Below are 16,509 nucleotides of genomic sequence, written 5' to 3'. Positions count from 1 at the left end.
GTCCGCCTCCGCCCCCCCCCGGGGCCGCCCCCGCGGCCTGCCCCGGCCCCTGCCCTTGGGCCTCCCGCGGCCCCTCCTCCTGGCCGGGGGCTGTCCGTTGGGCCTGTCGGGGCCGGGCCCGTGGTGGGGGCGGTGGTGGTGGCGGTGGTGGTGATAGTGGAAGTACCACTTGAGGTTGCCGTTCTTCCAGGCGTAGCGGGTGTCGCCGAACCAGCTGACGATGTCCGTGCGGGCCAGCCCGCTCTCCCGGGCCAGCCCGTCGTACTCCTCCGCCGAGGGCCACTGGGTGCGCACGAAGGCGCTCTTCAGGAGGTGCAGCTGCTCGGGGGACTTTTTGCCCGCCTTGTTCGCCGCGCTCCACCTGGGTCCGCCCGCCTCCTCCCCGGGGGCCGCCCCTCCTCCCCCGGCCCCGTCTCGACAACCGCCGGGTCCCGCCTCGTCGTCGTCGTCGTCCTCCTCCTCCTCCTCCTGCCCCTCCTCATCGTCGTCGTCGTCGTCCTCTTCCTCCTCCTCCTCCTCCTCTCCCCGGTCCTCCCGCCCGGAGGCCCCCGGCCTCCTCCTCGGGGCGAACCGGGCGTCCGCGTCCCGGTGCGGGGGCCCGGCCCGGGCCCCCGGCCCGTCGGGCTCTCCGTCGGACGGGACGGGGCCGGCCCCGGGGGCCCCCGCCTGCCCGGCCGTCTTCTCCCGGGCCTTCGGCGGCGGCGGCGGCAAGTCGGGGGCGGGCCCGCGGGCCCCCCGCAGGCGCGGGCCCCCGCCGGCGGGCGGCGGCTCGGCCGTCTCGTCGCCGGAGTCGATGACGATGGCGCCGCCGCCGGGGGGGCCGCCCTGATGGCCCTTGGCGTTCCGCTGGTTGTAGCGGGTGTCGCTGAACCACTTCTTGATCTCCCCTTTGGTCAGGCCGGTGACGCCCATGAGCCGGGCGATCTCCGCGTCGGACGGGAACTGGCCCCGCAGGTAGCTGACCTTCAGCTCCGCCAGCTGCTCTTTGGTCTTCTTGGCCCGGACGCCCGCCGCGTCGGGGGGCGCCGCCGCCTCGGGCCGGGGGTCCCGGGGCTGGGGGGGCGCCGGGGCGGCGGCGGGCTGGCCGTCGCCCGGCGGCGGGGGCGGCGGGGTGGCGCGAGCCCGGCTCTTCTGCGCCTGAGGCTGGGCGGGGACCCCGGCCACCGTCAGGGCGATGGGGGCGGCCCCGGCCACCTGGGTGAGGACCAGGCCCGGCTGGCCGACGATCTGGCAGGTCTGCAGGATGGAGGGCAGGCCGTTGCCCGCCGGGGACAGGTGGGCGGGGATGACCGTGATGGTCTGGGGCACCGTGTGCACCGCGCCGTTGAACTGCTTCTGCCTGGCCTCCTCCACCTCCTCGGGGGTCCAGCTGACGCCGTGCTTCAGCCGCTGAGCGGAGAACCAGATCTTGATCTGCTCCTCCGTGTGCCGGGCCTGGGCCGACAGGACGGTGATCTCCGAGCCGGTCGGGTAGGGGAAGCGGTTGTAGGTGCTCAGCAGCAGGGGGTTGGCGTCCAGGGAGGCGTTGTAGGCCGGGATGCTGCTGACGGGGATGAGGACCTTGGGGAGCAGGCCGGGGTTCTGCGGGGCGGAGACGGTGGCTATCACCTGGGCGAACCCGGGCCGGAGGACCGGGGCGGCCGGGGGGTCCGGCGGGGCGCCGCCCGGGGCCGAGCCGGAGTCCGACGAGGCCGGGCTCCGGTCCGCCTCCCGCTCCCTCTCCTCGCCGGGCTCTCCGGCCGGGCTGTGGAAGACGGCGATCCGCTTCGTCTCCGCCCTGGTCTTCATCATCTTCATGATGGGGGTCTTGCTGATGGAGATGCCCGGCGGGGACGGGGGCTCCGGGGGCTCGGCCCGGGCCGCCTCCGCCTCCTCCCTCACGAAGCTGCCGTCGAAGGTCAGGTCGTTGACGGTCTGCTCGAAGATCGTCTGGTTGTTGCCCTTCACCATGATCAGCTTGAAGTTCTCCTCGCCCGGGTGGTGCTTCAGGTTGTGGTCCGAGAGGGCGTCGTAGCGCTTGGTGAGGAAGTTGCACTCCGTGCAGACGTAGGAGGAGTTCAGCACGACGTTGGGGTGCTCCGAATCCACGTGGAAGGTGAACAGGTTCAGGTCGGGCGTCTGGAAGGTGCAGTATTTGCACTCGTAGCCGCCTTCCACTCTCTTGGTCGGCCCGTCGTCCGCCCGGCCCCGGGCGTCTTCCGCGCTCGCCGGGCTCACCGTGGGGCTGGTCTCTGCGGGGGCAAGTAGAGGGGGACCTTCGTCAGATTCGGCTACCGTTTCTAGGCTGGCCACTTGTTGGCTGGCAAGGACCATGCAAGGGGGAGTTGACTTTCGTCTACTTGCCATTTTGCGGAGGAGGAGGAGGAGGAGGAGGCGGCGGCGACGGGATCGAGCTTCGGGTCCTTCGGGTGGAGGGGCGGGGGCGGGGTGGGGAGCCTTAATTTCGCCGCTGGGTTTTTGGATGCTCCAACTCCATCGTCGGACTCGGTCCCTACGTCCCTCTAGCTGCTTGGCCCGGGGGGCGATCGGGTACGGAGCATCCCGCTGGGAGATGAAAGGCGGGGGCGCCCGCGGCTCCTAAGAGCCATCGTCTAAAATGCGGAAATGACGAGATAAAAAGAGTGAGGGTCTTTCGTTCGGCCGTTCCCAACAAAACTCGCTGGAAATCAAGGCTCTGGTCTGTTTTAGGCTATCCGCGGAGCGCTTACTCGGGCACTGCACTAAACGCTGGGGTGGATGCAAGCTCGTGGGGTCAGACACTGTCCACGCCTCACCAGGGGCTCCCGATCTCCACCTCCATTTTACAGATGAGGGAACTGAGGCTCACAGAAGTGAAGTGACTTTTTTTTTCCCCCCCTCAACGGTATTCGTTGAACGCTTACTACGCGCCGGGCACCGTAGCGAGCTCTGGGGCACATACGAGGTGATCACGTTGGACACGGTCCACGTCCCACACGGGGCTCACGGTCCTGACCCCCTACCGACGGATGTGGGAACTCGCCCCGACGTTACAGATTGCCCACGTTCCTCTTTGGACGACCCGAGAAGCCGCGCGTTCCCAATATCCCCATTTCCTCTTCGCCCCCAGGTTGTTCTCTACTTCCAGACTCAACTGCTCAACTACCCTGACTACCAGGGTGGGAGAGGGCGTTCAGAACAGAGACAAGGACCGGTAGAACAGAGAAGCACCGTGGCCTAGTAGAAAGAGCCCGGGCCCGGGAGTCAGAGGACCTGGGTTCTCATCCCAGCTCGGCCACCGCTCTTCCGCTGGGTGACCCCGGGCCAGTCTTTCGGCTTCTCCGGGCCTCGGTTCCCTCGGCCGGAAAATGGGGACCGTGAGCCCCGGGGGAGGACGTGGGCTGGGTCCAACCTGCTATCTACCCCGGGGCTCAGTACAGTGAATGATTGATTGATATTAACGTCGGTCTTCCCCTCTAGACTGTAAGCTGCCTGAGGGCAGGGGACGTGTCTACCGACCCTGTTGCATCGGACTCTCCCAGGTGCTTAGAGGAGTGCTGTGGACAGAGTAAGCGCTCAAGAAATACCACTGAATGATTGCTATTAATGTCCATCTGTCCCTGTAGGGCAGGGAGCATGTCTACACCTCTGCTCGACTTTTTTTGTGGTATTTATTAAGCACTTACTACGTGCCCGGCCCTGTACTAAGCCCTGGGGTAGATAAAAGATCATCAGGTCGGTGGACACAGGCTACGTCCCACGTGGGGCACACGGCCTTCATCCCCATTTTACAGAAGAGAAGCAGCGTGGCCGAGGCGACACACGCCGGGCCCGGGAGCCAGAAGGACCTGGGTTCGAATCCCGGCTCCGCCACTTGTCCGCCCTATAACTTTGGGCTAGTCACTGCACTTCTCTGAGGTTCACTCGGCGCCTCCGTAAAATGGGGATGAAGGCTGTGAGCCCCACGGGGGCTGCGCCCAACCTGATTATCTTCTATCTACCCCAGCACTCAGTACAGTCCCCGGCACGGAGTAAGCACTTCAATACACCAACGACAAAAACCTGAGGCACAAAGGAAGTGAAATGACTTGCCCAAGGTCACGCAGCAGGCGTGGCGGAGGCGGGATTGGAACTCAGGTGCCTCTGCCCCCAGGCCCGGGGACTATCCACTAGGCCGCACTGCTTCTCTTGTTCAAGGGAAAAACTAAGTGGTCACCTCATATCATCTCTATAGCATTTATCTAGATCTGAAAAGACTTGCTTCTTCAAAAGTCTCCTTAAAGCTACATGAAATGGGCAAGCCTCCATTTTTGGTTATTTTGTATTTCCAATGCAGTGACGAACGCTACATTTTTGTGGTCCGCAGCAACCGTGAAACCAGTTATTTTGGTGAGACAAAACAGAAAAAAACCCAACCTTTTTTCATTGCAAACTTTGCTGTCTGGGTGAAATAAGAACATTTTGACCATGTTTTTACAGAATACCTTCATTTGTGACCTAAATAAATGAACCGCCTTTTTGAAATGGCAAAGAACCAAAATGTCCTGAGAATGCTTTGCAATTCATATCTTAGGTTCACCTCTTCCCCTCTCTGAGTCGGCACTCTCAGTATTTTTTTCCTTTTTAACGGTATCTGTTAAGTGCTTATAATGCGCTGGGCACTCTACGAAGCGCTGTGCTCAGTCAGCTGGCAGTTGTTGCTTTTCCATAACTATATTCAATTAAAAGTAGCCAACTCACCAGAACTGCAAGTTGGGAAACAGTAAAGTAATATGCCACAGAGAATGGAGGGAAAATGTGACAAAGATACTAGCCAGAGGGAAATCTCACAAAAGTGACTGGAAAAACACACATATTGGCGTATTTTAGCATTTATTTAACATCCAAAAACAGTTCAACTGCCACTTTGATTTTTCCAAGTACAAAATGGAAAGCTCTTGGTATTTTGGACAACTTTTTAAAATTTTACCTGACATTTTCTGCCTATTTTTCTTTCAGAAGCACCCAAAGATGAGCCCCACGTAGAACTAAAGGCAATTTTTAAAAGTCTCCTGGGAATCCTTAGCGATGAGTTTCAAGATGTGCAGCCCATACTCGGTCCAAAACCTTGGGTGAGTCACTTCAATGTGCCGCCGGTTCCCCGTCTGTGAAACGGAGGAACGGTTCCCTACTCCGAGGGAGTGAGGGCAGAGGGACAAGTCATGAATATTCAAGCCCTTAAAATGTTTTCAAAGTAAAGTGGCACGAAGAGGAAGCCCAGCTGCTGAAGCCGTTCATTTACCACCACTCCCTGGAGTCCTCGCTAGCCTCTGACCCCTCCACACCCAAATCCGGGAAATTTCATCTTCCCGCTTGGATAACGACATGGGAAATATTTTAAACTACCCATCCAATGTCTCCTACAAGAGATAAAACAGCCAGTTAAAGTCGAAGGCGACTGACTTTTTAAAAGGAGCACGTAAAAGTGACGGGGCTTAAATCAAATCGAAAAATCCAACTGGAGAAGCAATGTGGCCTAGTGGAGAGGGCACGGGCCCGGGAGTCGGAAGTCCTGGGTTCTAATCCCCGCTTGCCGCGTCACCCTGGGCAAGTCATTTCCCTTCTCCGTGTCTCCGTTCTCCTGTTCCCCCTCCTACTTAGACCGTGAGCCTCATGCGGGATAGGGACCGACTGTGTCCGACCTAATTCACTTGCATCTAACCCAGCGCTTTAGGACACAGTGTTTGGCAGAAAATAAGCACTTAAAATAGGCGTTTAACAAATGCCATCAAAAAATCAGAAATATTTTAGAATAACCTCTACAACCACCGAATAAATAAAAGGCTCCATTTGTTGTCTTTACCGAAACTAAAACACTTAATGTGAACAGTAGTTAGGATGGAGAGACCTTTTCCCCTCCGCCCACGTCAAGCTCAATCAAGGCTTTCATTCGTTCGTTCGCTCCATAGTATTTATCGAGCGCTGACTGGGTGCAGAGCACTGTACTAAGCGCTTGGGAAGCGCAATTCGGCTACAGATAGAGACAATCCCCACCCAAGAGCGGGCTCACAGTCTAGAAGGGTGGTGCACAAAGAGACTCTGGAATTCCCCAGCTGAGCAACTTGAAATATTTCTTCCTCCACGAACTGGCAAACGAGCTGTAAAATTCGACCAGCTCCATTGCCTCAGCACCCTGTCAGTTTCAATTATAAAATCAGGTGATATTTGTTCCAGCCAACCTCCCGGCCGAGACCGGTTCGGGTTGTTTTTTTTTTGAAAATAATGAAAATCGATCTATTTTAAAAGTAACGTGGACTTGGCAGGACCCAACATGGCAAGAGTGGGTCAACAGAAGCACCGTGCTTTGTGGGGTCAAAAAACATGACGAACATTCAAACGGCTCGAGCTTTTCCAGTCCGAATCTGAGAAATACAGACTTACCATAGTTTCCTCGGCGTTCGATCCTTGGAGGCGGTATGGTTCACCCTCGAAATGGGAGAGGGGTTTAGTTCAAGCCATCACTAACTGGTGGAATTCAAAGGCAGCACGGCGCCTTTTCCTACAAAGAGAATTTAAAAAAACAAAAAAAAAGAGTTTTAATGCGCTCTCGCTTTGAAAACTACCCAGAAGTTGATGAGTAAAAATCAGTCGTACTGAGCGCTTACTGTGTGCAGGGCAATGTACTAAGCGTCTGGAAGTGTGCGACAGAATATGAGAGACGATATTCCCTGTCCACAGTGAGGACATAGCCTAGAGGGGGGTTAGGGTTTGGCTTTTGGAGAGAAGCAGCGTAATGGAAAGAAGTCAGAAGACCTGGGTTCTGATCCTGGGTCCGTCACATGCTTGCCGTGTGACCTTGGGCAAGTCACTTCTCTTCTCTGGGCCTCAGTTACCTCATCTGTAAAATTGGGGATTAAAAAATGTGAGCCCCACGTGGGACAATCTGATGACCCTGTATCTACCCCAGTGCTCAGAACAATGCTCTGCACATAGTAAGCGCTTAACAAGTAACATCATCATTATTATTATTCTCTAGGCCTCACTGACCTCATCTGTACAATGGGGATAAAAACTGGGAGCCCCACGTGGGACACGGACTGTGTCCAACCAATTAGCTTGTACCTACCCCCCCGCACTCAGTATAATCAAATCAGTGGTATTTATTGATTGCCATTTATGTGCAGAGCACTGTACTAAGCACTCGGGAGGGTATAATGCGACAGAAGCAGCAGAAACATTCGTTGCCCCGAACGAGGTTACCGCCTAGAAGGGGAAGATAGACATGAATATGAATAATTAATTTATAACATATAACTTAGAGGTATGTAGAGAAGTACCGTAGAGTGAATAGCAAACGTCCAAAGGTCACAGATCCAAGAAGAGTTTCCGGTACATTTAAAAAAAAAATTAGTGAGATTATACAATCGAGTTACCCATTTTAGTGAAACTGTCCACAAAAGTCAATTCTCTAAAATTTAAAAAAGAAAAAATATTCAGGTTTTTTGTTAAAACTGCTTACCCAACATTAAACATAATTTGATAAACAGGATGTCAAACGGAATTATACGAAAACGTTTTAGAATATACTCTATAACCACTGCCAAAGTACATGAATACTTGAGAATTAAAATACTGACTGTATCTTCAAATTTACACCCTAACAAATCTATAGGATATAGACATTTAGATTGTCACCTGATCTGCCTGGAATTAACCTCGACCCATTTTTTTGAAAATTAGGTGTAAAACAAAACCCAAAACATTTTTTTAAATTAAATCTTTCTTAACGTTTTCACTGTCAAAATAATCATGGTGGCTTAGGAACCCTTCCTTCTTCTGCCACGGCTCACTCTGGCTAATTTATTGTTTAAGACTGAGAGGATTTCACCGCTCTTCACCCTGTGAAAAATTCCAGCCTGCTTGGGCTCTGACTCAGTTTCTCCTCCAACCTGTAATTTCCTAGATGGCAAGGAACGTGTCTGCCCCCTCAGTTAAATCGGCCTCTCCCAAGCGTTTAGTACAGTGCTCTGCACACAGTAAGTGCTCAATAAATACAACCGACTGATTATAGACTCTCTCTCTAGACTGGAAGCTCCCTGTAGGCAGGGAATGTATCGACCAACTCTGTTACACTGTACCGTCCCAAGTGCTTAATCCAATGCTCTGCACACAGGAAGCGCTCAATAAATACGATTGACTGCTGATTGACTACAGATCTTCCCTCCGGACTGGAAGCTCGTCATGGGCAGGGGATGTGTCTACCAACTTTTATACTGTCCTCTCTCCAAAGCACCCGATACAGCGGTCTGCACCCGCTAAGCGTTCAATAAATACGAGCGATTGCTCTCCTCTTACGTGCTCTTCTCTCGTGCATCGTTATCGTTAGATATGTACGACGCGTGAACGGGTGTACCTATGGATCGAGCATCCTGAACACGATGGGAGGAACAGTCTGGCTTTCTGGTTAGCCCGTTACATACTTTTAGGAGCCTTTGATCCATCTGTCTTAACGGCGAAGGCGTGCTCAGAGACGTATTTTCGTGATGGAAAGAAAAAGTACAAGAGTTTGTGGGCAAACTTATTTGGGCGGTCCAACCCACCCCCAAGTCTCCCCACCAGCACGCTGGCAGGGAGGGGACGGTGGTGTTAAAACTCAGAGGTGCACAAAATGTCCCCAGATCGTTAGAAAATGCCGGGACGCAGCACCGAAACGTTTGGGTTACAGCTGTTATATTTTCAATGAGACGAAATCGTCGTTAATAAATAATAATACTTATGGCATTGGTTAAGCGCTCACTATGAGCCAGGCCCTGTTCTAAGCGCTGGGGTAGATCCAAGGTAATCGGGTGGGACACAGTCCCTGTCCCACGCAGGGCTCGCAGTCCCAACCCTCATTTTCCAGATGAGGGAAGAGGCCCAGAGAGGTGAAGTGACTTGCCCAAGGTCACACAGCACACACGTGGCGGAGCGGGGACTAGAACCCACGACCTTCTGACTCCCGGGCCCGGGCTCTACCCACTACGCCGTGCTGCTCCTACTATACCAAACAGACAGATCGGTGAAATACCGTCTAAAGGGGCCGCAGAGAACGAGATCCTTAGAAAATGCTCAAACGAAATATCCAAGCGTCTGGGTTACAGCTTTAATATTTTCGCCGAGGCGGGGGCAAAATCATGAAGCACGCACAGCCGAGAAGAATCGTCTGAAGACGGCAACGGCGCCTTTCCCAAACGAAAGTCTAACATCCTGGCCCTGAAAGGGTGAACAATATTGACCCAACACGGAAAGCCATTTTATGCCGTTTACTCTGTCCGTGGCAGTTTTCGTTAACAAAATTAAATGCCGCACAATTACATTTTCCATTTCAATTCGGGATTCGATAAGCTACGGTTATTATTTCCCTCGCAGCCTTTCAACCGCTTAACAGTTGGGCTTCAAAACACGGGGGGTTTTAAGGGCCACTTTCCATTTCTTGTTAAAAAGCAAACCATTTGCTTATTCAGGTTTAGAGGTGGCTCTTTGCGACAAAATCCAGGCACAGCGAGAAAACTCCAAGCTCAGAAGCTTTTCGCCGTCGAGTCAAATACAGCTGACACGCAGGATGCCGGACATAATGGACGCATTAGTTCAGGATATCTTTCTGCAGTGTATAAAGTGATGATTGTTCCTCAAAATGCAAGAAAATATCGACGTACAACAGGGTAGGGCCCCATTTCCCTTTAAACCTAAAAAACGCGCAAGCACCTCCAAAAAGCAGACAGTATATTTTAAAATGATTAACTGTAAATTATGGGAACATCCAGAAGAGAAAAAAAAAAGTCTCCAGCTTGGAACATTAGGATCAGCGGCTCAAGTTATGCAAACGGGGTTATTCATGTCTGCAAAAACAAATGCCACTTCAGCAGAGATGACGAAAACGCTCAGCGGGGTAAAATTTAAAGAAACATCTACTCTTGCTCCGCACCCTGCCCTTGGCAGTGAAAATTCACGCCACTCATAAATTCAAATCCCAGCACCGCCACTCGCCTGCTGGGTGACCTTGGGCACGTCATTTCACTTCTCTGGGCCTCAGTTACCTCATCTGCAAGACCGTGACTGAGGCTGTGAAGCCCACAGGGGACAGGGACTGTGTCCGACCACATTTGCTTGTGTCCACCCCCGTGCTTAGTACAGTCCTGGTACGTTGTAAGCGCTTAACCAATATCATAATGATGGGAAGTGTCTTCAGCATCGTAAGGAAGACGGGGGCTCGAACTAAGCCTTTAGGACTAACTAAATGTCATTTGAATGCGATGACTGTTCCTCAAAATGCAATAAAATAGCCACGTACGATAGGGTAGGGCTCTCGATTTCATCAAAGACATTCAAATGCTGTCCTGAAGGTGTATGTCTTAATGGACTCTTGATACGGACACGTTCGATCAACAGGATGTGTCGAGGCAGTACTTTCTGCAGAGCACTGCGCTTTGGCCCGGAGAGAATACAGTGGACCCATGCTGCCTCCCGCTTAGGCTGGGAGTCCCATGTGGGACAGGGACGGTGTCTAACCTGATGAACCTGTACCTATCCCAGTGCTCGACACAGAGTGAACACTTAATACCAATAAAAAAAGGTACCCTCAAGGAACTTATCATCCAGTGGGGGCCAGAGACACAAAAACCATTCACAGATAGAAGGGGAAGTGGTCACAGCCCTATATCAGTGCTTCAGAGGGTTAGTGAAATGAAGAATCGCTCTGGTCTGCTGATTCCGTCCCATTATACTCTCCCGAGAGCTCAGTGTGGTGTTCTGCACATAGTCAGCGCTCAATAAATACCCCTGATGGACTATTTTGCCATCTGCCTCTCCCCCCTAAATGGTAAGATCCTGGCAGGCAGGGATTAATCTACCAACTGTATTATACCCTCCCAAGTGCTCGATACAACGCTCGGGCACACAGTAAGCATTCTCGCTTTCCACTGCTATTTCTACGCGGGTGATTCCCAAATCCCACATCCCGCATCTCCAGCTCGGACCTCGCTCCTCCTCCTCCATCTCGCGTGTCCTCCCGCCTTCAGGACAAATCTCCTTGGAGGCCCCTCTGACGCACCTCAAACGTAACACGCCCAAAAGAGCGCTTCTCATCCTCGCCCTCGTCTTGCCTGGCGCTGTAGACGCTCATCTCTCATGCAACCCACCAACGAAATCCTGTCCGTTGTACCTCCGCGACACCGCCGGGCTCCGCCCGTTCCTCTCCCAAACGGGCACGTTGACCTAAAGCCCTCGTTTCCCGCCTCCTCGACGACCTCCCGGCCTCCCGTCTCTCCCCTCGTCAGTTCCTACTTCGCTCTGCTGCCCGGATCGTTCTTCCGAAAGACTGTTGGGTCCAGATAGCCCGGCTCCGCGACAACCTGCAACGGCGGTCCCTCCGCCTCCACATCAAAGGGAAACTCTCTGCGGGCTTTAAAATCGATGGGCTCTGTCCTTCTGACCTCACCCATCTCCTCGCGACAACCCGACCCTCGCCCTCCACTCCTCTAACCCCGAACTACTGTCTGTACGTAGACCTCGACTCCACCACCTGCCTGCTGGGTGACCTGGGGGGGGGGGGGCGAGTCGCTCCGCGTCTCTGGGCCTCAGTCCCCCTCATCTGGAAAACGGGGATTCCAACCGTGTCCGCCCCGGCGCTCGGGACGGGTGCCTGGCGCATTCGTTCGCTCATTCGATCGTATTTACTGAGCGCTTACGGGGTGAGAGCCCTGGGCTACGCACTTAGGACAGTACCATTAAACAATAAACGGACACATTCCCCGCCTGCATCGAGTTTACGGTCTGGGGGGGGGAGACATTAATATAAATTACACATAATAAGCGCTTAAGAAATAACTAATTATCTCGTCTAGCCCACCAATGACCCCTCGCCTACCCCCTCCCTCAGTCCTAGGACAGTCCACCCCGCTCCGCATCTTCAGAATCCTCCTCCAAGAAGCCTTCCCAGACTAAGTCTTTTATTTCTCTTTATTATCCACCCTCCCCTCTGCGTCGACTTACGCACTTGCTGGTGAACCCCTCGAGTACCTTCATAGTCACCCCAGCCCCCCGTAACTAGTTACATAACTACTCTTATCCTCTATTAACTCCCCTACCTATGTTAATAATCCGTCTGCCCCCGGTGGACCGTGGGCTCCTTGTGCGGGCAGGGAATACGTCCCCCAACTCTGTAGTAATGTAATAATAATAATGTTGGCATATGTTAAGCGCTTACTATGTGCAGAGCACTGTTCTAAGCGCTGGGGGAGATACAGGGGAATCAGGTCGTCCCACGGGAGGCTCACAGTTAATCCCCATTTGACAGATGAGGTAACTGAGGCACGAGAAGTGACTTGCCCACAGTCACCCAGCTGACAAGTGGCAGAGCCGGGAGTCGAACCCGTGACCTCTGACTCCGAAGCCCAGGCTCTTTCCACTGAGCCACGCTGCTTCCCCAATGTACTCTCCCCGGCGCTCAGTACGGCGTCCCGCTCACGGCGAGCGCTCAGTAAATACCCCCGACTGGGAGAGAGTCAAGATGATCAGGTCAGACGTCGCCCCCGTCCCACGTAGGGCTGGCGGCCGAGGCTCAGGGGTTTCCGCTCCGAGGTCGGGGGAGAGCGGGGAGATTTCGCTCGTGCAGTTTTGTAGGAAAATGTGGTGGGCGGGGAAGAGGTGGCTTCTACTGTCCTCGCCCAAGCACTCAGTACAGTGCAGGAAGCGCTCGATCGATACGATTGAACCAACGGCCCCATCTGAAACGCATCTCCCAGGCCCCGCGTCCACACTTCTTCGACACCGACCTCTCCACAACTTAATGCCACGTATAATTACTTCAGAGAAGCCTCACGAAGACGGAGGAGGGTTTGGGCGCCTTAAACATTCGAAGGCAAGGAGCCCGGGGCCGCGACGCCTCCCAACAAAACGATCAGAAACGTCTCTCCGTAGCGCACGCCACGGCAAACTTCGGAGAAGAACGCGGCCGTGGAAACCGCCTTGACAAAAATGTTCGTGATCGACCCGCACGCGACCAACCCGGGGCAAGAAGATCCTTAACTGTTGCAACCCAGCGGTGCGACGGGTTCTGACGGTGAAGCCTATTTTTCTCGCCATCTATTTTTACGGTACTGCAGACTCCATGTGGAGCGAGGTCCACAAACCGCCTCGGATGGCGGAATTTCTTCGGTGAAAGTATCGTTCGAAGAGCGAAACCCGGCTTCCTAATCACGGTCCCATTAGGATTCCCGAGACTTAGACCAATGGTCGGACCCCGGGAAATTGAGCCGCCTCGGCCCCAATCTACGGAGAGGGGAATCAACGCTCGGCTCCACGCACCCGAGCCTCCTAAAGCGCTGGAAAAAAACGGCAATTTAGTTTCTTTCGGAAGCCCGGCTTTAGAGAAGCCGCGTGGCTCGGTGGAAACATCCCGGGCTTGGGAGTCGGAGGTTATGGGTTCGAATCCCGGCTCTGCCACTTGTCAGCTGTGGGACTGTGGGCAAGTCACTTCTCTGGGCTTCAGTTACCTCATCTGTAAAATGGGGATTAAGACTGTGCGCCTCACGTGGGACCACCTGATGACCCTGTATCTCCCCCAACGCTTAGTAAGCGCTTAACAAATACCAACATTATTATTATTATTATTAATAAAAAAAACCACAGCCGTGTAAATCGATTAGAACAACGCTAGAAAACACAGAGCAGCTTTCAGCTGGGGACCCGAAAGCTTTTGAAATGTCAAGTTGGCTAATGAATGGCAATTAGCATCCGTTGCTGGCGCCTCATTTTCATTCTCTTCTTTGCCTTTTTCGTTTTAACTGATCCCGAAGGGAGGTGGGGAGATTTTCTGTATCCTCTTCCCGATGCTCGACGCGTAGTAAGCGCTGGATCGATAGCCCCGATTGATGGGTAAAGTACAGCAAAAGTGAAACGGGACCGTCTTTGCTTTCGGGAAAAGGATTGATCTTGCTATTCCATTCATTCAATCGCATCGATGGAGCGCTTACTGTGTGCAGAGCACTGTGCTAAGCGCTGGGAGAGTACCATGCGGCAACGGAGACAACCACCCTACCCAACAATGGGCTCACCCCTTTTCGAGATTAAAAATATTGGAGCTGCGGTTTTCTGAGCTGCAGAGAGTAGCGGCGTGGCTCAGTGGAAAGAGCCCGGGGTTTGGGAGTCAGACGTCATGGGTTCGAATCCCGGCTCTGCGCCTTGTCAGCTGTGCGACTGTGGGCGAGTCACTTCACTTCTCTGGGCCTCAGTGACCTCATCTGCAAAATGGGGAATAACTGGGGGCCTCACGTGGGATGACCCGATGACCCTGGATCTCCCCCAGCGCTCAGAACAGCGCTCCGCACATAGTAAGCGCTTAACAGATCCTGACATTATTATTATTACGAGCTAAAATGAAGCTTTGGGTACCCTATCACCTCATTCACAGTGAGAATATTTTAATAATCGGCACTATAATTACTTTATGAATGATGCACCATTTATCATCATGATAACAATAATGGCATTGGGGATGACCCTGTGTCTCCCCCAGCGCTTAGAACAGTGCTCTGCACATAGTAAGCGCTTCACAAATACCAACATTATTATCATTATTATGGGTGACAACCTGATGGCCCTGTATCTCCCCCAGCGCTTAGACCAGTGCTCTGCGCATAGTAAGCGCTTAACAAATACCAACATTATTATTATGTGGAACAACCTGATGACCCTGCATCTCCCCCAGCGCTTAGAACAGTGCTCTGCACGTACTAAGCGCTTAACAAATACCAACATTATTTTGTGGAACAACCTGATGACCCTGCATCTCCCCCAGCGCTTAGACCAGTGCTCTGCACGTAGTAAGCGCTTAACAAATACCAACATTATTATTATTTTGTGGAACAACCTGATGACCCTGCATCTCCCCCAGCGCTTAGACCAGTGCTCTGCACGTACTAAGCGCTTAACAAATACCAACATTATTTTGTGGAACAACCTGATGACCCTGCATCTCCCCCAGCGCTTAGAACAGTGCTCTGCACGTAGTAAGCGCTTAACAAATACCAACATTATTATTATTTTGTGGAACAACCTGATGCCCCTGTCTCTCCCCCAGCGCTTAGACCAGTGCTCTGCACGTAGTAAGCGCTTAACTAATACCAACATTATTATTATTTTGTGGAACAACCTGATTCCCCTGCATCTCCCCCAGCGCTTAGAACAGTGCTCTGCACATACTAAGCGCTTAACAGATACCAACATTATTATTATTTTGTGGAACAACCTGATTCCCCTGCATCTCCCCCAGCGCTTAGACCAGTGCTCTGCACGTAGTAAGCGCTTCCCAAACACCAACCTTATCATCCTTAAGCACAATGAAGCTTTGGGGACCCTATCACCCCATCCCAAATGCGACGGTTTTCACCCTCAAAATAATACGAGGCGTGAATCTCATTAATAATGAGAATATTTTCAATGAGGCATCACTGAGAATCCGACGGGCCTGGGGTCAGCGCTATGTGCAGAGCCCTGTTCTAAGCGCTGGGGGAGATACAGGGAAATCAGGTTGTTCCACAAAATAATAATAATGTCGGTATTTGTTAGGCACTTAGTGTGTGCGGGGGGGAGGGGTCAGAGTCTTCATCCCCATTTTGCAGATGAGGAAACTGAGGCCCCGAGAGGTGAAGTGACTGGCCCAGGGTCACCCAGCAGACAAGGGGCGGAGGCGGGATTCGAACCCGCGACCCGGGCGGGCACGATGCGGTGGCAGTGACTTCATTCGTTCCCGGCGTAACGCCTGTGAAGGACGCCGAGGCGACGAGGAGGCCGGACTTACCGGTCCGGCGGGGAAGGCGACGCGTGACCAGGAATTCAATCATTTAACGCAGGAGACACAACAAACGCCCGCGGCTCCCCAGGCTGCCGGCTCCGCTCCCCTTTCCCCGACATTTTGTGGAGGGGCCGCCCTCGTCGTCGTCCCCTCAGCGCCGCACCGCCTCCTCCTCCTCCTCCCCGCCCGCCGCCGCCATCTTGAGGCCTCCCCGGCCTCAGCTCCGACCTCTGACCCCTCGACCCGGAAGCGCTCAACCGACGCCCGGCCCCGGGGGGGGAGGGGGATTTGGCGCGGTCCACGTCACGAAGGGGGGCGGGGCCTGATTAAAGCCACGCCCCGGGCTCTGGCGGCCGCGGATTGGTGGATGATTTGCCTCCGTGGAAGGGCGTGGCCTGTTCATAGCCACGCCCCCGGGCTCTGGCGGGCGCGGATTGGTGGTGGATGACGCTTCTCCAGAGGAGGGGGCGGGGCCTTTGGTGGGGCCACGCCCCCGGCTCCGGCGGGCGGGGATTGGTAGACGTCACGATTCCGAAGGGGGCGGGGCCTCGATTGGGCCCCGCCCCCAGGACTGGGGAGCGGGCGGTGATTGGTGGACGATATGGCTCCCCAGTGGGGGCGTGGCCTGATCGTAACCACGCCCCCCGGAGCAGAGCGAGCAGGGATTGGTGGACGATATGTCTCCCTGAAGGGGCGGGGGGGGGGGCCTGATCATAGCCACGCCCCCGGGCTCTGGCGGG

The 16,509-nt window shown here is 54.1% G+C and overlaps 1 protein-coding gene across 1 annotated transcript in view; it reads right to left on the bottom strand.

Annotated features, from left to right (window-relative positions):
- Window positions 1-16,036, bottom strand: part of ZHX1 (zinc fingers and homeoboxes 1) — a 33,067-nt gene extending 17,031 nt beyond the window's left edge. Inside the window, 3 exon segments of the mRNA XM_029062248.2 lie at window positions 1-2,591; window positions 6,379-6,496; window positions 15,776-16,036. Of these exon segments, the coding sequence (XP_028918081.1) occupies window positions 1-2,346 (2,346 nt within the window). The 5' untranslated portion in view covers window positions 2,347-2,591; window positions 6,379-6,496; window positions 15,776-16,036.
- Window positions 16,037-16,509: the final 473 nt, after the last annotated feature.

Source organism: Ornithorhynchus anatinus, chromosome 4 (assembly GCF_004115215.2).
Source record: "Ornithorhynchus anatinus isolate Pmale09 chromosome 4, mOrnAna1.pri.v4, whole genome shotgun sequence".
Taxonomy (NCBI): domain Eukaryota; kingdom Metazoa; phylum Chordata; class Mammalia; order Monotremata; family Ornithorhynchidae; genus Ornithorhynchus; species Ornithorhynchus anatinus.
The sequence above is the reverse complement of the archived record's forward strand: the minus strand, read 5'-3'. Positions and strand labels throughout refer to the sequence as shown.